Raw genomic sequence first — 26,937 nt, 5'->3', positions numbered from 1 at the left:
TAAAGGGATTTACTCTTTTTATTGCAAAGTGTGAAAATATTTACTCTTTCAAAAAAAGTTTGTGCTTGAGAAATGACTGCATAAAAATAGCAAAGTAATAAGTAATTTGTTTGCATTGAAAAGCAAAATGATGTTTCTTTTTACTTTGACAGCTCTGCAAAATTACTGAGCCGTAGAGGAGAAAGTGGTGCTCTTCTGTTTTGTGTATAATCAGCATGTATGTTAACAACACTGTATTTGCTAGATCTTTTCTGCCACCTGGTATGCTAGTACTTTTTCTTGATTATTTTTTTTTATGCAAACCTTCAAGGCAGTAGAAGTTTTGCTGGTGTAATTCAGGAGCATTTAGGCTTAGAACCTGAAAGAACACAGTTAACCATTTATATGTCAGTGTAGCTTTAGGTAAACAGTAAATTCAGATGTACGCTGACCACATTTGATGGCAAAATCAGGATATATGTGACTTCCTAAAATGCCATTTCCAACCTAGTTTCCTGGGGAAACAATACTGGCATGGTTTGTCTGTCAGTTCATGTGTCCCATAAATTCACCTTGTTCTGGCATGCAAAAGCCTTTCTGAACCTATTTCAGCCATGTTTGGCAAACGACTTAGAATTCTGAGATATTTTAGTTCTTACAGGCTTATGAACATTAGTGGCTTAATAGAGAAGATGCACAAATAAGTGCCTTATGACAAAAAGGTAGGGAGGACTGCTGTTGTACATGTTTTGGTTTGGCCAACAGACCTGTCAGTATTGTGTGCACTGCCTGGCCAGTCGCGTGTAACTCTGGACTTATGTATAGCACTCTTGAGCAATGATGTTGCCAGCAGAAGTGAGGGAAACTGATGAGGCAGTGTGGGTGGGCTGGGGGACAAGGTACATTCCTCTCAAAACCAGCTCTGTTGGTTCTGCTGCTCATAGAGCAGTTTATTTCAAGTAACTGATAGCTTGTTGAGGCATATTCTTGTTGCTAGACAGAGTCCCGCTCTGTATCCAACATCATATGGTGTAATAGTCAACCACTTGTATGAGCTGCCAGTATTACAAACCAAATAAAGAATCCAGCAATCCAGCCTAGAATGGAAAATGAATGACAAGACAGAATGTGCAGGGGTTGTTGTCCCACTTCTCTGATACTTTTCCTTTGACCAGTAATCTTAGCGCCATTGACACAGCTATTTAGAAAAATACCCAATTATAAACTTTGAATGTTCTTGCGTATGGAGAACTATGGAAGAATGGATACATGGCTCACTTGCCCCTGTCCCTGCCCCCCCATTGTAAGCTATCTTTCTATTCAGTTAGTTACTTGTTTTACTTGCTGATAGCTGCAAGGACACTGTCTTATTAAAAGTATTTTTTCAATTACTATATTGTATTGGGTTTACATGGCAAGGTTTTGGTAGTGTGTGGGGGCTGTAGGGGTGGCTTCTGTGAGAAGACACCAGAAGCTGTCCCCATGTCAGACAGAACCAGTTCCAGACGTCTCCAAGACGGACCTGCCACTGGCCAAAGCTGAACCAGTCAGCGATGGTGGCAGCGCCTCTGTGATAACATATTTAAGAAAGAGTAAAAAATGCTGCGCAGCAGCAGCAGCTATGGGGGAGGAATGAGAATATGTGAGAGAAACAACCCTGCAGATACCAAGGTCAGTGAAGGGGGGGGGGAGATGCTACAGGTGCCAGAGCAGAGATTTCCCCTGCAGCCCATGGAGGACCACGCCAGAGCAGGTAGATGTGCCCTGAAATAAAATGCAGCCTGTGGAGAGCCCAAGTAGGAGCAGGCTCCTGACAGGACCTGTGGCCTGTGGAGAGGAGCTCACACAGGAACAGGTTTTCTGGCAGGACCTGTGCGGGGGGACCCACAGTGGAGCAGTCCATTCCTGAAGGACTGCACCCTGTGGAATGGGCCCACGCTGGAGCAGTTCGTGAACTGCAGCCAGTGAGAAGGACCCATGTTGGAGAAGTTAATGAAGGACTGTATCCCATGGATGGGACCCCACATTGGAGCAGGGGAAGAGCATGAGGAGGAAGTAGCAGCAGAGATGAAGTGTTATAACCTGACTGCAACCCCCTATTGCCCATCCCCCTGCGCTGCTCAGGCAGAGGAGGAGGTAGAGAAGTCGGGAATAAAGTTGAGCTTGGGAAGAAGGGAGGAGTGGGAGGAAGGTGTGTTTAGATTTGTTCTTATTTCTTTCTCATTGTCCTACTCTGTTACAATTAATTGGCAATAAATTAAATTAATTTCTTCAAGATGAGTCTATTTTGCCCGTGATGGTAATTGGTGAGTGATCTCCCTGTCCCATGAGCTTTTCCATTGTATTTTCTTCCCCTGTCCTGTTGAGGAGAGGGAGTGATAGAGCAGCTTGGTGGGTACCTGGTGGCCAGCTAGTTTCAAATAAATCTGTACAGTCACAGGTCATTATAATCTTGGTTTCAGAACAGACTTTGGCTTCAGGGATTTGAGTAATGGATAGGATAGGATAGGATAAGGGAAATGTTAGAACTCTAGGGACTGGCAGAGTATAAAGCATCCAGCCAGTTGGTATACTGTATATTAAAACTGACCCATTCTATTTAAATATTGTGTTCTAACACAGATACAGTTTGCTTCCCGGAAGATAGAATTTTAGGGGCAAAACTTATGTAATCACTAAGCTTAGCAGTTAATTTTTTCCCCATTTGGGAACAAAAACCCTATTTTTCATTACTGGCTTAAATATAATTTTATGTTGTGGCTAACAGAAAGAAATCTATGAACATGGAGAGAACTCTTTCCTGGTTAAGAACTAAATACTTCCTATAATCACTTTTTAACTGTATGCAAACCAATATTTCCTACTGATACATTTTGAAAACAAAACAGCCTTCACTGAAACTAGGAAATAGCACCAAAAAGTAACTTAATTCTCTTACTAATATTTCACAAGAATGAAATTCCTTAAACAAAAATAGTTCAGTGGTCAAGGGATGCTGATATGTTAGAACAGAAATTTTAAACAGTTAATGACTTGTGATAGACATTTGTGCCTATCTGCTTAATTTTATCATGCTATGTTTGAGAGCAGCAGAAATGGGTGCTCTGCAAGGGCAGGTGAGCTTGGGACCAAGGGCAACAGCAAGGCAGGCGAGAGAAGTGGCCTCACCAACAGGGCGCAGTCCAACAGCAAGGAGAGCAGGGCAGATCTGGCGAGAGTAGCTAGGTTCAGCCAATAGTCCAGTGCAAGTCCATAGTGACAAGGCAGGTCTGAGATCAAGCCAGGAAGTCAAGTCCGAGGGTCAAGTCCAGATTAGTGAGGGACATGCACTGCATATCTTAGCTCAGACTCAAGGGCGAGGCATCTGCTGCACCTGAGCAAAGTGGGGAGGCCTCTGATGAGTCTTCTCCCAGCTGTTTCTCACCTCTCTCTTTCCCAGCAGTCTGATCCCAGGTTGCATAGTTGCACCATATCAGAGCTGTCCTTGAACACAGGCAGCCAAAACCGAGGGAAGGGAAGTTGCAGAGACTGTGTGCTGCTCCAGCGTGGGTCCTCCATGGGCTGCAGTAAATATCTGCTCTGGCACTATGGGGCACCTCCTACTCCATTTCTGACATTCAGGTTCCCTCTGTTGCTTTTAACTCTTTTTGTTCCCTCCTTCTCTCTCTACCTGGAGTTTTCTGCCCTTTCTTAAATATGTTTTCACAAAGGTGCCACCATCTTCATTGATTGACTCAGCTTTATCTTGCAGTGGGTCTGTTGCGGAGCCAGCTGTGTCCAGCACAGGGCAGCCCCTGATGTCCTTTCACAGAGGCAGCTTTCCCTGCTACCAAAACCTTGCCACATATACCCAATACAGACACCCTGTCTGAGCCCCTGTCAGGGCTGTTCCAGGAGAATGTCAGCCCTGTGCTCCAAGCATGGAATCCATCAAGATAAGTCAAAGGTGCTGGAGCACCTTTCGGACTGAGGGGGGGTTGCTGCCTAGGAGTATAGGACACATTATGGGATGCAGGGGAAGACCATTTTGGGATTGCACGGGACTTATTATGGGATGCTTAGGGGAGGAACCAAAGTCAGAAAAAGGGAGGGGTTTAAGTGATTTGGGGAGGAACAAGTGCGGGGAAAAAAGAGGGGTAAGGGGATAAAAAGGGCTGGTAACATGTAAATGAGTGCCTGGTCAGTAAACTTGTGTGGCCATGCCCTGTACTTGATCAGCACAGTCTGTCCTATCTTATTAAATTCCTTTCTAACTCTCCCTGGGTGAGGGGCTCTCTAGTCTGTGCGCATGTGTGTGTGTAAAGGTGTCTGAGTGCCAGCAACTGGAGTCATTCCACAGGTTGGAGGGCTCGTGTGCCTTGGTACCAGCGACTGGAGAAAGCCGAGTGAGAAAAATCAAGTGCCAGCCACTGGAGTGGGACATGGGGCCAGAGCACCTGTGTGTCTGTACTGCCAGCAACTGGACTGAATGCTGCTGAGGTGCGAGTGAGTGTATGATCACTAGTGAATATCAAGGCAGACTAGCCAGTGACTAGATGAAGTGACCTGGGAGTCAGGGGGCTGTGTGTGTCTCTGAGGGTGAGTCCATGGTAGGAGCTGGCTGTCAGAGGGACCAGGGGAGTCACAGACAGTTGCCGGAGAGACTGTAGGGTCTGGGGGTCTCTTAAGGGTGAAACCCACTTGTGTATGTGTGTGTCTGTAAGGGTGAGACTATGGGGGGGTTGGCTACTAGGGAACCAAGAGAGTTCCAGACAGCTCTGTACACGTGTGTGCATGTGTGTGTGAGTGAGACAATCTCTACCAGTAACTTGAGTGGGCCTGCAGCCTCAGGGGCTCATATGTCCAAGTGCCAGCAACTGGGGAGGCTGGGATCCAGGGGCAGCTACTGGGCAGACTGAATATCTGAGCCCTGCTGCTGGAGGTATCCACATTATACATATGTACATACATTCCTACTCCATCCTGCTCAGCCAGAGAGGGGAACAGCATGAAGCCATTGGTGCTCTTTGTATTTGTGTGAGTGCTGAGTGTATCTATCTGTGTATATACATATATATGTGGTGTATATGCGTGCTTTGTGCGTGCATGCCTACTGGGAATACATCTTTAGCCTCGCTACTGATTGGACCTGGGGGCATGGAGCTGGGGCAGCCTCACGTCTCTTGGGCTATTGAATCTGGCCTGATATTCACCTAACGTCAAGATAATTAGTATCTAACACAGTTATTTCTGTTTCTGTGTCTTTAATTTCTGAGGCACTTAATGTCCCAACATAAGTATAATCTGGAAATGTGTTCAAAGCTACCTCCTTTAAAAATATATCTTGGTTTCCAATTAAACTCAAGTGCCCATATCTGCCCATGCCAAGCAAAGATACAGGCGTGTTCTTAGGACTTCTTTTCATGGAAGACAGTTGTGTGTGTGATCAGGGTGGAGTGGGCCCCAAAGCTAATAGGTTGGTGTCTTTATTGGCCTCCTATATTTGAAGTGGAGAGACAAAGATTCCTGCAGAATGCAGTTCAGAGCAGAAACCCTAATGTGGGCCATTGGAATTGTGGAGACAGATGACTTGGTACCAGTCAGGAGCCAGTTGGGAGCTTATGGGTCAGGATTAGAGGGCAGAACACCATGGGTGATGTTGTGATGGGTATCTGCTGCAGACTGCCTAATCAGGAAGAAGAAATAGATGTGGCCTTCTTCAGACAACTGGAAGAAGCCTCATGTTCACAAGCCCTGGTCCTCATGGGGGACTTTAACCACCCTGATATCTGCTGGAAGGGCAACTCAACAGGGCACAAGAAATCTAGGAGATTTCTAGAGCGCACTAATGACAACTTCCTGACACAGGTGATTGAGGAGCCAACAAGGAAAAGTGCTCTGCTAGATTTCATACTTACAAGCAATGTAGAACTGGTTGGGGTTGCAAAAATGGGAGGTAACCTTGACTGCAGTGACCATGAGATGTTGTAGTGAACTTCTAAGAAGATCCTAAGAGGAGGGAGCAGAGTAAAAAGCAGGACCACAAGCCTAGACTTCAGGACAGCAGACTTTGTCTTCTTCAGGTATTTACTTGGAAGAATACCACGGGATATGGGTTGTACCCATGAGTACTGAGGGAGCTGGTTGATATCATTGCGAGGACACTCTAAATTGTCTTTGAAAGGTTGTGGTGACTGGGAGAGGTTTCTGAGGACTGGAAGAGAGCAAATACCACCCCTATCTTCAAGAAGGGCAAAAAAGAGAACCCAGGAAACTACAGGCTGGTCAGCCTCACATGGGAAGGTGATGGAGCAGCTAATCCTGGAAACCAGTTACAGGCACATGAAGGACAATGTCGTGGTTTAGCCTCAGACAGCAACAAAGAACCACGTGCTGCTCGCTCGGGCCTTCCCAATACGGGAAGAATCAGAAGAAAAAGGCAAAACTCTTGGGTTGAGACAAAGGCAGTTTAACAGAACAGCAAAGGGAACAAGCAAACAACAACAATAACACGGAGAGAGAACCGCTGCTCCCGCTGCTCCCCACACCGCTCACCAACCAGACCCCAGGATGCCCCAGCCCACTCCAAGCAGCGACTTCCTGCCCCCCGGGCAGCTCAGAGTGGGCATGGCTCACATGGCATGGAATACCTGTCCTGGGGAGAATTAACCCTATCTCCGCTGGAACCAGGACATTATCCACCCCTTATTCCATACCATTTTTGCCATGCCCAGATCTTACAGGTTCCAATGAATTGCCACCACTTTCCCCTGTCATATATATACACACATATATATTCATGCAGATATAATGCCCTTAGTTTATGGACCATCCCTCCAAAGTGTCTGGTGAGTTAATTTAGTCCATGGCTTTGGGCTCCATCTGTTATAAGTCTCCCAGGGCAGGTGAGATGGTGTGTGGTGCTGGCCTGTTGCATGCTGTATTTTTCGGAGCTTGTGACTGGTGTACCTGGTGTGGCTCCTGCACACAGTCCATGGGCTGAAGATGTAGATCTTGAGGAAGTTGCTGGGTGCCAGCTGCTGAGGTCAGTTCTGATCCCTTCACCACTGCGCTTTACTCGGTTTTTCATCAAAGTCCATCTGTCCTTAATTTGGGTGATTCTTACTGTAGTACAACTGATAGCAATTATAGTAACGAGGACATACAGTGACAGGGTTACTTAGCAATCAAAACCACACAATCTGATTCATTGTCTATTCTCGCCCAAAATCAGATCCCCATGAGGTACACATCGGACCTCCCCATCCTTCCACATCACCCACCAAGTGCACCCAGGTCCTTGGGCAAAAGCAATCCCACGGATGGGTTTGCCTTTGCCTGAGGCAGGACTAACCCAGACTGTCTTCCCTAACATATTCTTCATGTGCACTACGGGGACTTTATCCCCTTCTACAGTACATGGAAGTTTTGATTGGGCAGGGCCAGCTCGATTGGTAGATCCCCTGGTGTTAACTAGCCAGGTAGCCTTTGCTAAATGTGCATCCCAGTGTTTGAAAGTCCCACCACCCATTGCTCTCAGTGTAGTTTTTAACAGTCCATTGTATCGTTCTATCTTCCCAGAGGCTGGTGCGTGATAGGGGATGTGATATACTCACTCAATGCCATGCTCTTTGGCCCAGGTGTCTATGAGGCTGCTTCGGAAATGAGTCCCGTTGTCCGACTCAGTTCTCTCTGGGGTACCATGTCATCACAGGACTTGCTTTCCAAGGCCCAGGATAGTGTTCCGGGCAGTGGCATGGGGCACAGGGTATGTTTCCAGCCATCCAGTGGTTGCTTCCACCATTGCGAGCACATGGCGCTTGCCTTGACAGGTTTGTGGCAGTGTGATATAATCAATCTGCCAGACCTCCCCATATTTGTATTTCAGCCATCGTCCTCCATACCAAAGAGGCTTCAACCGCTTGGCTTGCTTGATTGCAGCACGTCTCACATTCATGGATGACCTGTGCAATAGTGTCCATGGTCAAGTCCACCCCTTGGTCACGAGCCCATCTATATGTCGCATCTCTCCCTTGATGGCCTGAGGAGTCATGGGCCCACCGAGCTATGAATAGTTCACCCTTATGTTGCCAGTCCAGATCCACCTGAGCCACTTCAATCCTAGCGGCCCGATCCACCTGCTGGTTGTTCTGATGTTCCTCCGTGGCCTGATTCTTGGGCACATGGGCATCTACGTGGCGTACTTTCACAACCAGATTCTCTATCCGGGCAGCAATATCTTGCCATAGGTCAGCAGCCCAGATGGGTTTGCCTCTGCGCTGCCAGTTGCCCTGCTTCCACTGCTGTAACCATCCCCACAGAGCATTTGCCACCATCCATGAGTCAGTGTAGAGATAAAGTACTGGCCATTTTTCTCCCTCGGCAATGTCCAAAGCCAGCTGGATGGCTTTCACCTCTGCAAACTGGCTCGATTCACCCTGTCCTTCACTGGCTTCTGCAACTTGTCGTGTAGGACTCCACACAGCAGCCTTCCACTTTCGATGCTTTCCCACAATCCGGCAGGACCCATCAGTGAACAGGGCATATTTCTTCTCATTTTCTGGCAGTTTATTATATGGTGGGGCCTCTTCCGCACGTGTCACCTCCTCCTCTGGTGACATTCCAAAATCCTTGCCTTCTGGCCAGTCCATGATCACTTCCAGAATTCCTGGGCGACTGGGGTTTCCCATTCGAGTTCGCTGTGTGATCAGTGCAATCCACTTGCTCCATGTAGCATCGGTTGCATGATGTGTGGTGGGGACCCTTTCTTTGAACATCCAACCCAGCACCGGCAGTCGAGGTGCTAAGAGGAGCTGTGCTTCTGTACCAACCACTTCCGAAGCAGCTCGAACCCCTTCATATGCTGCCAATATCTCTTTTTCTGTTGGAGTGTAGCGGGCTTCGGATCCTCTGTATCCCCGACTCCAAAACCCTAGGGGTCGACCTCGAGTCTCCCCTGGTGCTTTCTGCCAGAGGCTCCAGGTAGGGCCGTTCTCCCCGGCTGCGGTGTAGAGCACGTTTTTAACATCTTGTCCTGCCCGGACTGGCCCCAGGGCCACTGCATGGACTATTTCCTGTTTGATTTGTTCAAAAGCTTGTCGTTGTTCAGGACCCCATTTAAAATCATTCTTCTTCCGGGTTACTTGATACAGAGGGTTTACAATTAGACTGTGATCTGGGATATGCATTCTCCAAAAACCCACAATGCATAAGAAAGCCTGTGTTTCCTTTTTACTAGTTGATGGAGACATAGCTGCTATTTTGTTGATCACATCCATTGGGATCTGACTGCGTCCATCTTGCCATTTTATTCCTGTAAACTGGATCTCCTGCGCAGGTCCCTTGACCTTACTTCGCTTTATAGCAAAACCAGCTTTCAGAAGGATTCGGACTATTTTACTCCCTTTCTCAAAAACTTCTTCCGCTGTGTTTCCCCATACAATGATGTCATCAATGTATTGCAGATGTTCCAGAGCCTCACCCTGTTCCAGTGCAGTCTGGACCAGTCCATGGCAAATGGTGGGGCTGTGTTTCTACCAGTCGATTCCAGTTGTACTGGATGCCCCTCCAAGTGAAAGCAAACTGTGGCCTGCACTCTGCTGCCAAGGGAATTGAGAAAAATGCATTCGCTATATCAGTCGTGGCATACCACTTGGCTGCCTTGGACTCCAGTTCATACTGCAGTTCTAGCATGTCCGGCACAGCAGCACTCAGCGGTGGCGTGACTTCATTCAGGCCACGATAGTCTACAGTTAGCCTCCACTCTCCATTAGATTTTCGCACCGGCCATATGGGACTGTTAAAGGGTGAGCGAGTCTTGCTGATCACTCCTTGAACCTCTAGTTGACGAATCAGCTGATGGATGGGAATCAGAGAGTCTCGGTTAGTGCGATATTGCCGCCGATGCACCGTTGTGGTAGCAATCGGCACCTGTTGTTCTTCGACCCTCAACAACCCCACAACAGAAGAGTCCTCCGAGAGACCAGGCAAGGTAGACAACTGTTTAACTTCCTCCGTCTCCAAGGCAGCTATGCCAAAGGCCCACCGGTACCCTTTTGGGTCCTTAAAATACCCTCTCCTGAGGTAATCTATACCAAGGATGCATGGAGCCTCTGGGCCAGTCACAATGGGATGCTTTTGCCACTCATTCCCAGTTAGGCTCACTTCCGCCTCCAGTACAGTCAACTCTTGGGAATCCCCCTGTGACCCCAGAAATACAAATGGGTTCTGTCCCTCTATAGCTTGATGGTATTAGAGTGCACTGCGCACCCGTGTCCACTAGAGCCTTATACTCCTGTGGGTCTGATGTGCCAGGCCATCGAATCCACACCGTCCAATAAACCCGGTTGTCCCTTTCCTCCACCTGGGCGGAGGCAGGGCCCCCCTAATACTGGTCATAGCATCCATTACTCACTTCTTGCAGAAATGACTTGGAAGGTCCCTCAAGAGGATCAGAAGCAAGATCAGGCCTTCTGCTTTGTCTGGGGAACGGCCCACTGGAAACTGGGGCGGCACTTTTCCTGGAGGGATCCCCTTTTGTGGTTGTCCTTCCTTGCAACTCCTGTACCCGTGTCCGCAGGATCAAAGTAGGTTGTCCATCCCACTTCCTCATGTCCTCCCCATGATCACGCAGGTAGAACCACAGGGTGCCTCGTGGTGTGTACCCTCTGTACTCTCTCTCTTGAGTGGGGAAATGCCTGCTCCTAATAGCTGAGATGCTGGCCCATAGAGGTGGGGAGTAGGACATATTCTCTTCAAGTTGCTGGACCTTCCGGGACAGTTTCTCCACAGCTGAGACAAGGGGGGAAGAGAGACTTTCTTCACATCGCCGGAGCCGGCCAGCCACCTCATCCACCATTGGTCCCTCTTCACCTTTCCATTCCATTATTGCCAGGGAGTTGGCATATGATGATGGTGTGCTCCGTACAAACTTCTGCCACATGGGCCTTGTGCATCGCACCTCATCAGGGTCTGTGGGTAAGTCTGCATTGTCCAAGTCATAATAAATCATCTCCCGCACGGCTAATTCTCTCAGGTACTGGATACCTCTTTCCATGGTAGTCCACTTGCTTGGGTGACATACAACATCTTCACTGAAGGGGTACCTCTCCCTCACGCCTGACAGGAGTCGTTTCCAGAGGCTGAGGGCTTGGGTCTTCTTCCCAATTGCCTTGTCAATGTCGCCTTCCCTAGACAGGGATCCCAGCTGCCTGGCTTCCGTACCCTCTAATTCCAGGCTACTGTCCCCGTTATCCCAGCACCGGAGCAGCCAGGTGACAATGTGCTCGCCTGAAAGTCGGCTAAAATCTTTTCGCATATCCCACAGCTCACTCAAGGATAGGGATCGAGTAATTATCTCTGGTTCATCATCATCTCTTACTAAGCGAACTGATTTCTTCATGTACTTCTTCTGTATGGGGGCAACTGATACTGGCACGGGTTGGTTCCCTGGTTCAGCGGCAGTGGCTGCCACCGAGGTTGGAGTAGCTGCAGTGTCTGCCGCAGGGGTTGCAGTAGCCACAGTGTCTGTCGCAGGGGTTGCAGTAGCCGCAGTGTCTGTCGGTCTGGTCTTCATCTTTTCCCCCTGAGGGTGCTGCATAATACTGAGCAGTGCCTGGTAGCTACTGGCCAGGGCCCAGCACAGTGCGGTGAGTTGTGCCTCTCTAGAATAGCCACAGCATTTTCCCTTCAAATATTCTACCACTTTATCAGGGTCCTGTAATTGTTCAGGGGTGAAGTCCCAGACCACTGGAGGTGAGAAGGTCTCCAAGTACCTGCCCATGTTCTCCCACATGCCATGCCACCCCTGACTATCCAGCCTCGGAGCAGATCTCCGGGTGGTAGTCTTAAATAGTCGGTTAACCCTAAACAAGACCTGGAACATATTCAGCAGACATAACACTAGGAACATGCTGGTTTGAGCATCCCAAGGATATTCAAAATTCTCAAAAGCTGTCATACCTGACCCGAAGGAGAAAAGGGAGGCAAAAGAGCTGGGGAAAGTGTCCCCCCCCGTTTCCCCCACAGACTGGGTGTAATTATTAATAAATTCTGAGAGACGGTGCCCAATGTACGGGCAGGACAGCAATACCACATAAACACCCCAAAATAACCATCTGAACAGTGATGTTATCATATCATAAGCTGATATCGCACAGGACAGCAGAATGATAATCCTCATCCCTCTTCCAGACACAATAAACAGCATTGCAGGGAGTACATAAGCCATATAGGAATTTACATAACACAGCCATGAGAACAAACCAAGCAACATGGTGACCAGTGACTATTTACCTAATACAATAAATGCATACAACAAATTCATTTTTCCAAGCTCTAGTTGGATTCTGTCATTATCTCAACCCTCCGAGCCCCACGTTGGGCGCCAAAAAGGACTGTCATGGTTTAGCCTCAGATGGCAACAAAGAACCACGTGCTGCTTGTGCCGCTTGCTCGGGCCTTCCCAATACGGGAAGAATCAGAAGAAAAAGGCAAGACTCTTGGGTTGAGACAAAGGCAGTTTAACAGAACAGCAAAGGGAACAAGAAAACAACAACAATAACACGGACAGAGGAATATGCAAACACGATTACGGAACCCCGCTCCCCGCCACTCACCCACCGGACCCCAGGACACCCCAGCCCACTCCAAGCCCGACTTCCTGCCCCCTCCCCCGGCAGCTCAGGGTGGGCATGGCTCACATGGCATGGAATACCTGTGTCCTGGGGAGAATTAACCCTATCCCCGCCAGAACCAAGACAAGACGGTGATCAGGAGTAGTCAGCATGGATTTATGAAGGAAAAATCATGCCTGACCAATCTGATAACCTTCTACAGTGATGTGACTAGCTTGGTGGATGAGGGGAGAGCAGTAAGTGTTGTTTTCCTTTACTTTAGTAAAGCCTTTGACATTGTCTCCCTTAACATCCTCATAGAGAAGTTGACAAATTATAGGTTAGATAAATGGACAGTGACATGGACTGAAAATTTGCTGAATGACCAGGCCCGGAGGGTTGTGAACAGTGGCACAAAGTGCAGTTGAAGTCAAGTCACCAGACATGGCCCTGTCGATACTGGGGCCAATAGCCTTTAACCTCCTCATTAATGATCTGGATGATAGGGCAGAGTGTACCCTCAGCAAGTTTGCAGGTGACACAAAACTGGGAGGAATGGCCAATGCGCCAGAGGGTCATGCTGTCATCTAAAGACACCTGAACAGGCTGGAGAAATGGGCCACCTAGCTGGAAAGCAGCTTGGCAGAAAAGGACCTGGGGGTCCTGGTGGACACCAAGTTGAACATGAGCCAGCAATGTGCCCTTGCAGCAAAGGCGGTCAACAGCATCCTGGGCTGCATTAGGAGTGTTGCCAGCAGGTCAAGGGAGGTGAACCTTCTTATCTACTCGGAAGTGGTGAGGCTGCATCTGGATTATCATGTCTAGTTTGGGACTGCCCATTACAAGAAGGATATGGAGCTACTGGAGTTCATCACAGGGCCACAAAGATGATCAAGGGACTGGAGCACTATCTCCTATGAGGAGAGGCTGAGAGAGCTGCGACTATTCAGCCTGGAGAAGTCTCGAGGGGGTGGGGGGGGAGCAGAACTTATAAATGTATATAAATACCTGATGGGAGGGAGTGAAGAAAAGGGAGCCAGACTCTTCTCATGATGCCCACTGACAGGACAGGAGGCAATGGGCACAAATTAAAACATGGAGATAGAGAGGGAGAGAAAGGAAGTGAAAACTCTCCCCAGTGACCAGCCAGGAAGAGAAGTTGCAGAGGTCCACACATGAACATCCTTTAGAGTGCAGCGGGGGGGTCACAGTTGCATTGTGGAGGAGGGGGGATGGGACAACAACCCCCAACCATTTCCCCCCAGTACAATTATATATTACATCAATGCCCATTCAAGTTTCCCATTGGTGGTCTTTGACACTCTTGGCATTGATTGGAATATGCTTAATTAGGTGCAGATTTTACACACTAATTGGATACTAAGCCTTGTACACATCTGTTACTGGGTAATATTTATCAGATATTGAAATGACTGTTATTTGCTTATTATCTATCATGTTTGTTCTAATATGGAGTCAGCCTAGAAGTTACCAGGTGGATGTAGGGGAGGGAATGGCAAACTAAACAGAGCAGGAAACTAAAACTGCAAAGTAGTGCAGTGAGAAGATAGAGGAGAAACATGGCCCATTGTTTTCTGCGGTACTTTCTGCAGCAGCCTGAGGCAAATTACAAACTGGAAGGTTTTTAATGAATCAAGTTTGAAACTGATATCCCAGTCAACACAGTATTATTTGCAATGGTATGAAAATCAATTGATATAATTCTTAAATGTGCTGTAGACTTTGGTTATGACAGTGCATGATCACTGAGAGAGGTTGTGGGGCCTGGACCATTTGGCAGTCATCTAGGAAATTTTTGAAGTTCTTAGACCAAAAATGGTGTGTTTGATGGCAGGAGAGGGGGGTTAAACCTGGAGATAAACTAATGATTTGTGTACATCCAATTAAAAGAGCTACAGGAACAGCTGTTGTCTGCAGATTGTCATGTAGCATCTCTATTTCTTACCTTAGTTTGCCAGAGTGTTTGGTATGTCTTTTTAGATGTTTAGGTGAATGTTTCAGTATAACTTTAGGTTCAATGATTATGAAGACAAAGATGAACATTGCCCAGGGATGTTTTATATATGCTTCTAGTTGTTCAGGTTTTGACTCCTGCTTCTGTAAGGGGTGGGTTTAGTAGGAATGACATGGTCAGACCATCACCATTTTTAAGTTCAGGGCTCTCCTTTATCTTTTGGGATGAATAGCCTGTTGCATTCTTGAACTTTTCTTTGGAGAGAAACAGTTTAGCTTTCAGCAGGTCTCATTTTGGCTATGCTGGAGTTCATAATTTGTCCTTGAATATCAGTATAGTGCTTCCTAATTTATTTTCTGTTGTGTGTTCTCATATCTTTTTGGAAGATACATAACTTAAAGAGGCTGTCCAATGTCAAAAGTTTATTATATATATTAATATCTCTTGTTCTAAAGAAAGTAAAAGTGTGGGCATTCTGTTTTATTTCCCCTCCCTCCTCCCTCTGTTATAGTTTTGCATTTCATGTCACAACTTGTATGATGTTGTCAGTAGTATGCATCTTGTGAAGTGTAATCACCTGTAGCGTAAAACTTTGTCATAGGACAGTATGCTATTTAGGTCTGAGATAAGATGAATTGAACTGGGACATGATTACCCAGGAAAATTCAACTTTCTAACCATTCTCTTCATCCCTCTTCAGAAAGTCTTTACAGAAGTTATTTATTTAAACTTCCTGTCAAATGAGATAACACATTGCTTCCATTGTTTAAATTCTTTGCTAAATACTTTATGACACTAATAGGCTAAGAATCTGTAGAAGTTATTTTCAACCAGAAGATTTTTTTATTCTAAATATAACCTATGAGATCCATACAGTATCTTCATAATTTTTAATACATGCTCTATTGGATACTTGTTATAAATGAATTTTCAGCAGAAAGTGAGCTGAAACCCTTCAGTACTAGAGAAATCTGGCACAAATATAAGCCTCCTGCTTATATGGAATTTAACTTTGGCGTTGGTTGTGCAAGTGTTTGTTACACTAGTTATCTTTGCATGGGATTGAAGACGCTGCCAAGAAATGTGGAATTTTGTCTTGATTATTGTAAGGAAGTCATGTAATTGTAAAGAAGTTATAGATTTGGAATGAAAAAATGTAGGAACCGGTAGAAATAATTAATGAAAACATGAAAAAAAATATTTCTGTATCTTAGAGAGGAAAGAGTATGACTGAGCAGTGAAATATGAGCTTATTAAGGGTTTTGGCTTGGAGGTGTATGTTTCTAGAGAGTAAGAAGATTCACCAGGATATTTCAAGAAAAGCAGAGAGGAAAAGAAAATTTTATTTTTTAAATATCTGAAGATAAACAAGTACTCTAGAGAAAACTTTTAGAAAATCATAGTGTCTGATCTAAAACCCATCCAAGACAATGTGGTGTGTAATTTTCGGGGGGGGGTGATGGTCTTTTTATAGACTTAATTGGGTTCCATTGTTCCATGTGAACTTGTGATACCATCTAGAAATGTGATCACAAGGGACCGCTGCATAACTTACTTTATGCTAATTTAAACTGTTCAGACAGAAATTCTCACGGGAACTTAAATAGATGTATATTGCGTGATTCTTGATGGTGGGGTCTGGGAGGGTTTTTTTGTGTGATTTTCTACTCTTCGGCCATATAGTATTTGTGTAACTTATCATCTATTTAGGTGTTCCCTGCATTTTTAACATATTTCCTTCCTCTTCCTGTCATAGGTAAGCAACTTGAAGAAAATTTTAAAAGGGATACTGAATTATAACCATGAGGTAAGAGCAGTCTTAAGTAATCTACGTTCACTTTTCTTTTGTTATTCTCTTCAATGTACAATATAGTCTACTGATTTATTAGGTCTGGACTTTTTCAGTGTTGGGCACTCAAGGAGTTTTCTAGCCTGTTCTCATGTGTTCTCTCAAAATTGATTGCCCACATTACCATACAGTCATGTATGTTGGAAGGTACCTCCAGAGGTCATGTAATCCAACCTTCTGCTCAAAGCAGACCTGGTTGCTCAGGGCCTTCTCCAGTTGAGGCTTGAATACCTCCAAAGATGGAGATCCCACAGCCTCTCTGGGCTGGAGTTCCATCATTTAACCACCCTCATGGGGAAAAAGGTTTTTCCTTATATCAAATCAGAATTTCCTCTGTTGCAACTTGTGTCTGTTGCCTTTCATCCTATCACTGTGCATCTTCTCTACACCCTCCCATTAGGTAGTTTTAGACAGCAATAAAAATCTCACCCGAGCCTTCTCTTCTCAAGGCTGAACAAACACAGATCTCTCAGCTTTTTCTTGTACATCACATGCTCCAGCCCCCCGATCATCTTGGTGGCCCCCACTGGACTCATTACAGTATATCCATATCCATCTTTCACTGAGGAGCCCAGAACTAGACACAGGACTCCAGGTGTAGTCTCACAAATGCTGAATAGAGAGGAAGAATCACTTCCCATGATGCGTTGGCTATGTTCTTGCTAATATATGATTGGCCTTCTTGGCCGCAAGGACACACTGCTACTTCCTGTTCAACTTGTTGCCCACCAGGTTCTCCAGCAGCTGTCTGGTTTTCAGCCGGTTTCGGCACCTCCTGTGGTGGGATGTTCCTTATTATCAGCCTTCTGTTCTTCTTCAAGGGTATATTCATTAGTAAGGCATTTATTGTTTATATTAAGTGTCTGGTTTCACAGGGCCTTGTGACCTTTTTACAGCTCTTTATTCTTAATGAGAGATTCTACCTTCTAAAATATATTTTACCTTTTAAAAAGTACATTCTACCTTCCTAAAGTACATCAATGAGTTCCCTGTTCATCCATAGTGGCCTTCCATGCTTGCTCAGCATCTTACATGTTGGAATGGACATTTGCTGTGCTTTGAGAAGATTGTCCTTGAAGACCAATCAGCTGTCCTGGGCCCCTTTGCCTTCCGGGGCAGTCTCCCTGGAAACAAATACCTGAACAAGCTGAAATCTGTTCTCCTGAATTCCAGGGCTGTGATTCTTCTATTTCTCTTTTTAATTTCTGTCAGGATTTTTAGCTCCACCATTTTTTCGTCACTGCAACCAAGTCTACCCTTGACTTTCACATCACTTAACAGTTTTTCCTTGTTTGTAAGTAACAGATCCAGGAGAACATCTCCCCTAGCTGGTTCATCAGTCATCTGCATCAATAAAATTGTTTTCACTACACTCTAAAAATCTCCTGGATTGCTTGCATCTAGATATGTTGCCCTTCCAGCAGATATCTGTGCGGTTTAAGTCTCACAGTACCAGGGCCTGTGATTATGAGGCTGCTTTTTGCTTTCTAAAAGAGGCTTCATATACTTCCTCTTCGCAATCAGGCTGTCTGTAGCAGACACCTACCACAATGTCACCTGTGTTGATCTGTCTGCTCATCTTGACCAACAGGTGCCTGATGACTCATCACTCATTCCAAGGCAAAGCTCCATGCATTCAAGCTGCTCCTTTGCATAGAGCATCCGTGGCAGCACTCCAGTCATATGAGCTAGCCCCCCACTTCTCTGTGCCTTTCCCATCATACTGTCCCCCATGCCATGACTTCAGGTTATGGTAATCCTTCCCTGACATACCTAACTTAAAAGTCCTCTTCACTATCTCAGTGAGACTATTGGCAAAGACTCTTTTTGCTCCATTTTGTCAGATGGATCCTGTACCTGCTCAGCAGTCGTCATTCCTCAAAGTGGGTCTCGTGGTCATAAAAATGAAAGCCCTGCCTGCAACATCAGGTTTTGACCTTCTGTGTGCATCCACTCATACCTGAGCCTTCTTCCCTCACTGGAGGGATTGAGTAGAACACCTCTGTTCCCCTCAGAGACATGAGTCTCTGGCAAGCAACAAACCTGCCAAGACATCAAGTCAGGTCTGCAGATGGACACCTCCATCCCCTGCAGGAGAGAGCCTCCAGTAACTGTCACCCTTCTTATCTTCTTCATGTGGACAGTTGGTTGAGGCTCAGCTGGCTCTGATGCCTTCCCTGAAGGGAGGTCATGTTCCTCATGTTCCTGGTGCAAATATTCTGTCAGAGCTTCCACATTAATGTGATATTTAAATTTTGAAATACAAACAGGAGACATTTTTGATACTGACTCTCTTTTGGTGATGGCCTTAAACAGTGCCTCTGATTTTTCTCCTCTGTTCCAACTAAAGACTGCTTCTTTCTCTCCCCCTTCCCTGGGAAGAGGAGGAGGAAAGAGCACTTGTACTATCTCCTCATTGTAATTTTTGAATTAAAATGTTTTAATTCTTGAGTGTTAGAGACTGCCCACTCTGTTATATAGGAGGGTATTACGCAAATTTAAAGATGAGTCTCTGCAAATGACAAAGTATTTTTCAGTGTTGAACCTTCAGCTCTAAAATTTGCATCTAGTTTGAGTGATGTTTTGTAGTAAATTGGTTAGCACAGTATGATATATAGTCTGTTTATTCATGTTCATTGCATGGGGATGTTGCTCGTCCCAAGAAACAATATTCACTTCTTATAAATACTATGAGGAAGATGACTGCAAATACAGTGAAGTGCTTTAGAACAAACAGTTATTTTCTAAAAAAACTGACTACCTGAAGTTAGATTCATAAGTCCGTATTCAGTAAATGGTCACCCCTTCCAAGTGCTGAATACCCATGCTGAGGTCACCATTTTGAGAATTGATGTTTTATGTCCTGACTTATCTGATCATAGCTGACCTTATCAGAAGGACATAAATACATTTTAGAATTAGACTTTTGTGGTTTTTGACATAAGTTTTTCAGTATGTGTCCTTATAATTGTACCAGTGCCCAAAGTCTGTAACTACTTTGACTTTTCATTTAAAGTTTAAAAGGATCTTTCATTATAGTCTTTTGGCAGATATCTTTTCTTTGAATAATACTAAAGAACAGTTTCTTTATAGCTTCTGAATTAATGAGTACAGCTAGTTGGTATATATGATTGTTAGGAGTCTGATATGACAACTTTATTACCTTACTAAGTCAGCAACTGACAGGCAATAGCGATTGATTTACTAAATTGTATAAATATAAATTACATCTATAAGTGTGCTAAGCATGACACACACTCACACACCTCCTGCTGATGATTTTAGCAACAGCAGAGATGTACTTGATTCTGCTACTAGCCCTATTTATACTTTTGTTACCAGGGTCTTCCCCCCTGCCTCTGGAAAAGCCCTTTTACACAGTATAGGTGAGAAAAATGCTTGGATTTTACCTGGTGCAACTAAAAATATTTGAAAAGTTTTTTATGACAATTTATTTAATTTTAGAGCAACATCATAATTTGTTGCTTTCAAGAGAACAATCTCTCAATAGCTGTCCTACACTGATTGTCTTGTCTATTATAATATGGAAGAACAACAAGCTAAAGGAGGCCCCTGAAATCTTGCTGCTTTGGAATCCAAACTTTAATTCTTTCTGTAAAATATTCTATTATTTATTTTCCTCAAATAAATGAAAGGTGTCTGCTTTCATCACAGGACATTTATTATGGAGCCTAACCTCCTAACCTTCCTTTTGTTGTATATCACATTGAGTTTTGCTGCAGTATTAAAATTGTCCGTTACATTTATTTCATAATCCTAAATTTTCTTCTTCGCTTTCCCCACTTCTTTATGGTACAAGCTAATATACCTCTTCAGCTCCTCCCAACAACTTTTACAAAGCAACTGTATTATCATTAATAGAAAAACCAGCATTGCATTAAAAATACAGGCAATACAAGTTGAAATGTAAATGTGAATCAACTTAGACCATTCAAAGAATGCTATGTTTGATTTCATTGTTTCATTTTCTATAATGGTAACATTTTCTGTTGTACTTGATGCTTCCATAGAATTCTTATTTTAATAGAAAAGTGGACCTCAAGTCTTAAAAATAGTCAGATTTTTAGTAGTGTCTGTGTTCATTCTTTGAGCAAGTCCTTAAAAAACAAACAAATCCAAACAAACAATCCCCAACCACCTCATGATTCCTCCAAAGCCCAATCCTGGAAACTTTTCAACAACTTGATTTATACATCTGTTCAACAATTTTCATGAGTACCTTGACCTGCTCTGCATATTAAGCAAAATCAATATTCAGAATATAAATGAGTGATTCCTTCTGTGGTTATTGTTTCTCTATTAAACCTTCTTTAGAATGGGCAGTTTCTTTTTGTCTACAATTAAAGTTTCAGAATTGTGTTTAATTGCACATTATATATTCATATTTTAAGCTCCCTGAAAGCTTGCAGAAGACTAGCAGAAATGTTTAATTACTTCTACAGATAATCATTAACGTAAAGTCTTTCTAATTGCAAAGCATTTTCCAAAAATTCTCCTGTGTTTTTCTTGGTTTTCTTAGAGACAACTTATATTCTTGTTTGCTTTATCGTTCATGGGCATTCTTGCACTTGCTTGCACTAATGTTATGTGGCTCACACTTTTGCTCATTCTCTCTTGCACTCTCATGTGCTCTCTCTTGCTCATGCACATCCTTCTGCCCCCACTTTCACTATCTCTCCCCCCATTCCCTCCACCTCTCGCTTCCCCTCTTCATTAATTTCCCCTCCTCTAACTTCTCCTCTCTCACTTCCCTCACCTCATTTCCCCCCTCTCTTGCTTCTCCTGTTGCACCCTTTCCCGTATCCCATCCCCCTGCTCACATCCCCCCTCCTTTTCCCCTCTCCCTACCCCTCTCTCTCCCTTCTTCACTCTCACCCTCTCCCTCTTCCTTCACACCCTCTCCCTTCCCCTATCTCCCTTCCTCCCCTTTTTCTCTTTCCCCCTCTCTCTTGCTCCCCCTTCTCTTCCTGTATATTTCTCTTGCTCACCCTCTACATCTCTCACCTTTTCTCTTCCCCTCTCACCATCTCTCTCACTCACATTCTCACTTGCTCACCTCCTGTCTTTTGCCTTGTTTCTGACTCAATCACCTTCTCGATTGCTCTCATTCTGCCACTTGCGCACCCTCTCTCTCTCACCCTCTCTCCTGCCTATCCACCTCCTCTCTCTCTCACCCTCTCTCACTTCCATGTGCCCTCTCTCTCACCACATATCTCCCTCTCACTCACTTGCCTGCACTCGAGCTCTCTAGCCCACCTTCTCTCTCTCGCCTACCTTCTCTTCCTAGCTCTCCCTCCCCTTCTCTCTTACTCCCTTTCTCTCTCTTGCCTTCCCTCTTTCACTCCTTCTTGCCTGCTCTTAGTGATATCGAAACCTCTATGATTCTAACTCTGTAAATCATTTGGGTAAATGATTCTTGACAAGACAATGGGATAGAAGGAACAACCGGACCTAAAACCAGGTACCAGAAACTTCAGTGGGCTGATTGCCCAAGAAACTTGGCTATACCGCATGAAATGTGCCCTGTAGGTGAACCTGACTAATTATAATATGAGAACCACTCCTCTAGAAGTTAGGGTACTCGCCTCCACTTGAAGACCCTCACCCACTGAGCCTGTGCAGTAAAATTAAGAGACGCTGTACCTTTAATTGAAGATGAGGACACTTTACACCAATCAGCTTCAAGATAAGAAATTATGAGCACCAGTAAAAAGTTGATAAGCGATGAATATGTTAATTATGCTAATTTACAATGTATAAATGCATGATTGTTTCAATGCTGGGTGTGCTAGCTTTGCGGAGATACCCCCTAGCACCCTTTTCTGCACAGAACTGCTAATAAATAGCTAATACCTCGACTCTGGTGTATTATTGGCTTGCACACCGGGTAAACGATCCCATGAGTTTTGGGACAACATTAGTCTCCTTCTCACCCCTTCTCTCACCTTTTTGCTCCCTCTCTTGCCTTCTCTCCCTCACCTTCTCTCTCACTCTGACTCTCTTGCCCTCACCACCTCTCTCACTCTCACAGTTTCTATCCCCCCCCGCCCCCTCTTGCATGGGTGCCTTCTCTCTCTCACCCTCTCATGCTTTCTTTCTCTTAATTCTTTTTGTATTTACATTTGCTCTCTTTAATTGCATGTTGTACCACTAGGTCAGGTCCTTTTCTCATGGATGAGGAACTAGTTGTTTTGGCTCTGAACATACTAAGTATCCTTAGATTAGACCTACAAAACTGTTAGACCAAGTGTTTTACAAACTGAGATTTGTTGTCCATTTATGCTAGATGTTTTTTATTGAAGTAAAACATTTAATTTCTGACTTTGCAATGGTATGATTTAGAAATTCAGACTTACTTTATTCCAGATGGAAAGCTTTTAGGCATTAGATTTTTTTTAATGAAAAGAATTAATAAAAATAATTAATTCATCGAGTGCTGTTGATTCCTTACCTGGAAGAACAAATCTTGTTCTTGATAAGTTTGAAACTAATACTTTGTTATTAGTTGAGACAGCTTTCCAAAATATCAGTTGTGTTAAGTGATATGGGATAGTTTTATATTTTGAAATATGTATATGAGCTGGTGCAATTTTTTTAGTTTGTTTTAAAGATGGATTTGAAAACTATGCCAAATTAGAGTAAGTGCTTCCTGTTGCCTCTGAATCATCTTTCTATTTTGTAATGTATGTGTATGTATATATAGTGATGTGCATATGTATGCAGATTCTAGGGCAACAGATTGACGACTTCACTCTTCCTGATGTTAACCTGATTGGAGAGCACTCTGATGCTGCAGAGCTTGGGAGAATGCTTCAGCTTATTTTGGGATGTGCTGTGAATTGTGAACAGAAGCAAGGTATTAAATTTTGAAAGTATGTTTTGCTTCCAGGGCAGTTAATGAAAATCTAACTTGCTTTTTAAATCACTGAGGGAAAATGATAGGTTGCTACGAGAGACAAATTTACTTTTTCTAAATCATAGCACTACTTTATTTTACAGACAATAAGTTTTGTTATATTATGAACTTTACTAAGTTTGCAGGCTGGAAACGTGCGATTGGTTTTGCTTTCAACATGCATATTTTTAGTTTGGGTTCCCTGAGCTGAAAAGGGACTTCGCAAATGAAAAGTCTTGTCCCCAACCTTTAACTATTCATGTGTGAGTTAGCTCTGTGAAGTGAAGAATCAACAAATGTGATTTACACGTCCTTCACTGTGACCCATGGGTTCAGGAATGTATCCCAATATCTCACTGCATGTCAGAGAGCCTTTGTTGTCACCAGGTGCCATCTACTGAAAACTGAGACACTAGGGTTTCAGAGACTTCTGCACATGCTTAGCACTGGAGTATGGGAGACTGTGCCCTTCTGCACCGGTAGCTGGAGGCCAGGCAGGATATCCCAAGGACATCTAAAGTGTCACTAGAGGCCTATATTTAAGCTAATGAATCCCACCTCAGCAGTTATTGGAAAACACTTCTATCTCCTCTGGCTTCTGTGGTGCCAGTTCTTTATCTGACCTACACAAGTAAAGTGGAGACCCATTCTGTTTCTCTCCATATATGGCAGAAGATTTGCTGGGTGGTTAAAGCATTTCTTAAGGTGTTCCAGGGCCCTTGTTGCATCCTTGGGTGTGTGATGTCTTATTATGATCCAGTTCCCTTAAATTATGTTTAACTCAAGTCAGATTAAGGTAAAAATCCAAACAGTTATTCAGAACGTTTAAAATCACAGAATCACGTAATGGTTGAGGTTGGAAGGGACCTCTGGAGGCCATCTGGTCCAATGCCCTTGCTCAAGCAGGGCCACCTAGAGACGGTTGCCCAGGATCATGTCCAGACGGCTTTTGAACATCTCCAAGTATGGAGATGACACAACCTCTCCGGGCAACCTGTTCCAGTGCTCAGTCACCCTCACAGTAAAAAAGTGTTTCCTGCTGTTCAGACAGAACCTCCTGTTTTTCCATTTGTGCCCATTGCCTCTTGTCCTGTCATCGGATACCACTGGAAAGAGCCTGGATTCATCTTGTTTTCACCTTCCCTTCACGCATTTATATACATTGATGAGATTCCTCCCTGAGCCTTCTCTTCTCTAGAATAAGCAGTCCCAGCTCTCTCAGCCTTTCCTCATAGGAGAGATACTCCAGTCCCTTAATCATCTTTGCGGCCCTTCGTAGGACTCCCAGTAGCTCCATATCTCTCATGTACCGAGGAGCCCAGAACTGGGCACAGGACTCCAGGTGTGGCCTCACCAGTGCTGAATAAAGAGGAAGGATCGCCTCCCTCGACCTGCTAGAAACACTCATCCTAATGCAGCCCAGGATACCATTTACCCTTTTTGCTGCTGCCAGGTGCCCACCAAGCCACTCTGTCACTCCCGTCCTCAGTGAGACAGGGGGGAGAGAATATGATTAAAAACCCGTGAGTCGAGATAAAGGCAGTTTAATAAAAAAGGCAAAGGCCACTCACAGACGCAAAGGAAACAAACAACAAAAATATTATTCTCTACTTCCCATCAGCAGGCAATGTCCAGCCACTTCCTGGGAAGTAGGGCCTCAGTATGTGTAGTGGTTGCTTCAGAAGACAAACACCTTAATAATGAATGCCCCCTCCTCTTCCTCTTTTCCCTTAGATTTTATTGCTGAACATGACATCATATGGTATGGAATATCTCTTTGGTCACTTTGGGTCAGCTGTCCTGTCTATGTCCCCTCCCAATCTCTTGCCCACCTCCAGCCTGCTGGCCTTTGTGGGGGGAGTTTGGAGAGACAGCCTTGATGCTGTGGGAGCACTGCTCAGCAGTAGCCAAAACATCGGTGTGTTATCAACACTGTTCTAGCTACAAATACAAAGCACAGCACTATGAGGAAAGTTAACTCTATCTCAACCAGACCCAATACAGGCACATTGCTGGCTCATGTTCAATCTGGTGTCCACCAGGACCCCCAGGTCCTTTTCTGCCAAGCTGCTTTCCAACTGGGTGGCCCCCAGCATGCACTGGTGCCTGGGGTTGTTCCTCTCCACGTGCAGGGCTTTGCCCTTCCCCTTGTTGAACTTCATGAGGTTCCTGTCAGCCCATTTCTCCAGTCTGTCAAAATCCCTCTGGATGACAGCATGACCCTCTGGCGTATCAGCCACTCCTCCCACTTTTGTGTCACCAGCAAACTTGCTGAGGGTACACTCTGCCCCATCATCCAGATCATTAATGAAGATGTTGAACAGGACTGGACCCAGTATTGACCCCTGGGGTATACCGCTAGTCGCTGGTGTCCAACTAGACTTTGTGCCACTGATCACTACCCTCTGGGCCCAGCCATTCAGCCAGTTTTCAACCCACCTCAGTGTCTGCTCATACAGCCCATACAGCTTCTCTAAGAGGATCTTATGGGAGACAGCGTCAAAGGCCTTACTCAAATCAAGGTAGTCAGAATCCACTGCTCTCCCCTCATCCACCAGGCCAGTCATTTCATCACAGAAGTTTATCAAGTTGGTCAAGCATGACTTCCCCTTGGTGAAGGCATGCTGACTAATCCTGATGATTTTCTTGTCTTTCATGTGCCTGGAAATGGTTCCCAGGATTAGCTGCTCCATCACCTTCACAGGGATGGAGGTGAGGCTGACCGGCCTGTAGTTCCCTGGGTCCTCCTTCTTGCCCTTCTTGAAGATAGGAGGGGCATTTGTTTTCCTCCAGTCCTCAGGCACTTCTTCCAGTCACCATGACTGATCAAAGATTATCAAGAGTGGTCTCTTAATGATATCAGCCAGCTCCCTCAGCCCTCATCATGCATCCCATAGGTACCCATGGACTTATGTATGCCCAGGTTGCTTAAGTATTCCCTGATCTGATCCTCTTCCACCAAGCATACGTCTTCCTTGCTCCAGATTTTCCCCCTGGTCTCTGGGAAATGGGATTCCCGAAGTCCGAGCTTGCTGCTAAAGACTGAGGGAAAGAAGGCATTCAGTATCTCCGCCTTTCCCATGTCCTTTGTCACTAGGTCCCCTGCCCCATTCAGCAGCGGGCCCACATTTTCCCTAGTCTTCCTTTTGCCACTTAGGTTCTTCGAGAAGCCCTTCTTGTTGCCTTTGACGCCCCTTGCCAGATTCAATTCTATTTGGACCTTGGCTCTGTATTCCTCCCAAGATACCTGTCTCTTCTTCCACCTTCTGTATATTTTGGTTTTGTGTTTGAGTTTTGTCAGGAGCTCCTTGTTCATCCATACAGGCCGCCTGGAATTTTTGCCTGACTTCATATTCCTTGGGATGGAGCTCTTTTGAGCTTGAAGGAAGCAATCCTTCACTATCAACCAACTTTCTTGGTTCCTGTTTCCCTCCAGATCATAGAATCATAGAATGTGTTGGGTTGGAAGGGACCTTTAGAGGTCATCTAGTCCAAACCCCCTGCAGTAAGCAGGGACATCTTCAACTAGATCAGGTTGCTCAGAGCCTCAGCAAGCCTGGCCTTGAACGTCTCCAGGGCCTCCACCACCTCTCTGGGCAACCTGTTCCAGTGTCTCACCACCCTC

General features: G+C 45.0%; 1 protein-coding gene across 1 annotated transcript in view; it reads left to right on the top strand.

Moving 5' to 3' along the window:
* Window positions 1-26,937, top strand: part of LOC128901960 (protein Hook homolog 3-like) — a 120,611-nt gene that overhangs the window by 24,257 nt on the left and 69,417 nt on the right. The window contains exons 4-5 of the mRNA XM_054184165.1: window positions 16,304-16,354; window positions 23,141-23,273. Of these exons, the coding sequence (XP_054040140.1) occupies window positions 16,304-16,354; window positions 23,141-23,273 (184 nt within the window). The remainder of the gene's footprint in view (window positions 1-16,303; window positions 16,355-23,140; window positions 23,274-26,937) is intronic.

This window comes from Rissa tridactyla, chromosome W (genome assembly GCF_028500815.1).
Source record: "Rissa tridactyla isolate bRisTri1 chromosome W, bRisTri1.patW.cur.20221130, whole genome shotgun sequence".
Classification (NCBI taxonomy): domain Eukaryota; kingdom Metazoa; phylum Chordata; class Aves; order Charadriiformes; family Laridae; genus Rissa; species Rissa tridactyla.
Note: the sequence above shows the minus strand (reverse complement) of the source record. Positions and strands in the feature narration are given on the sequence as shown.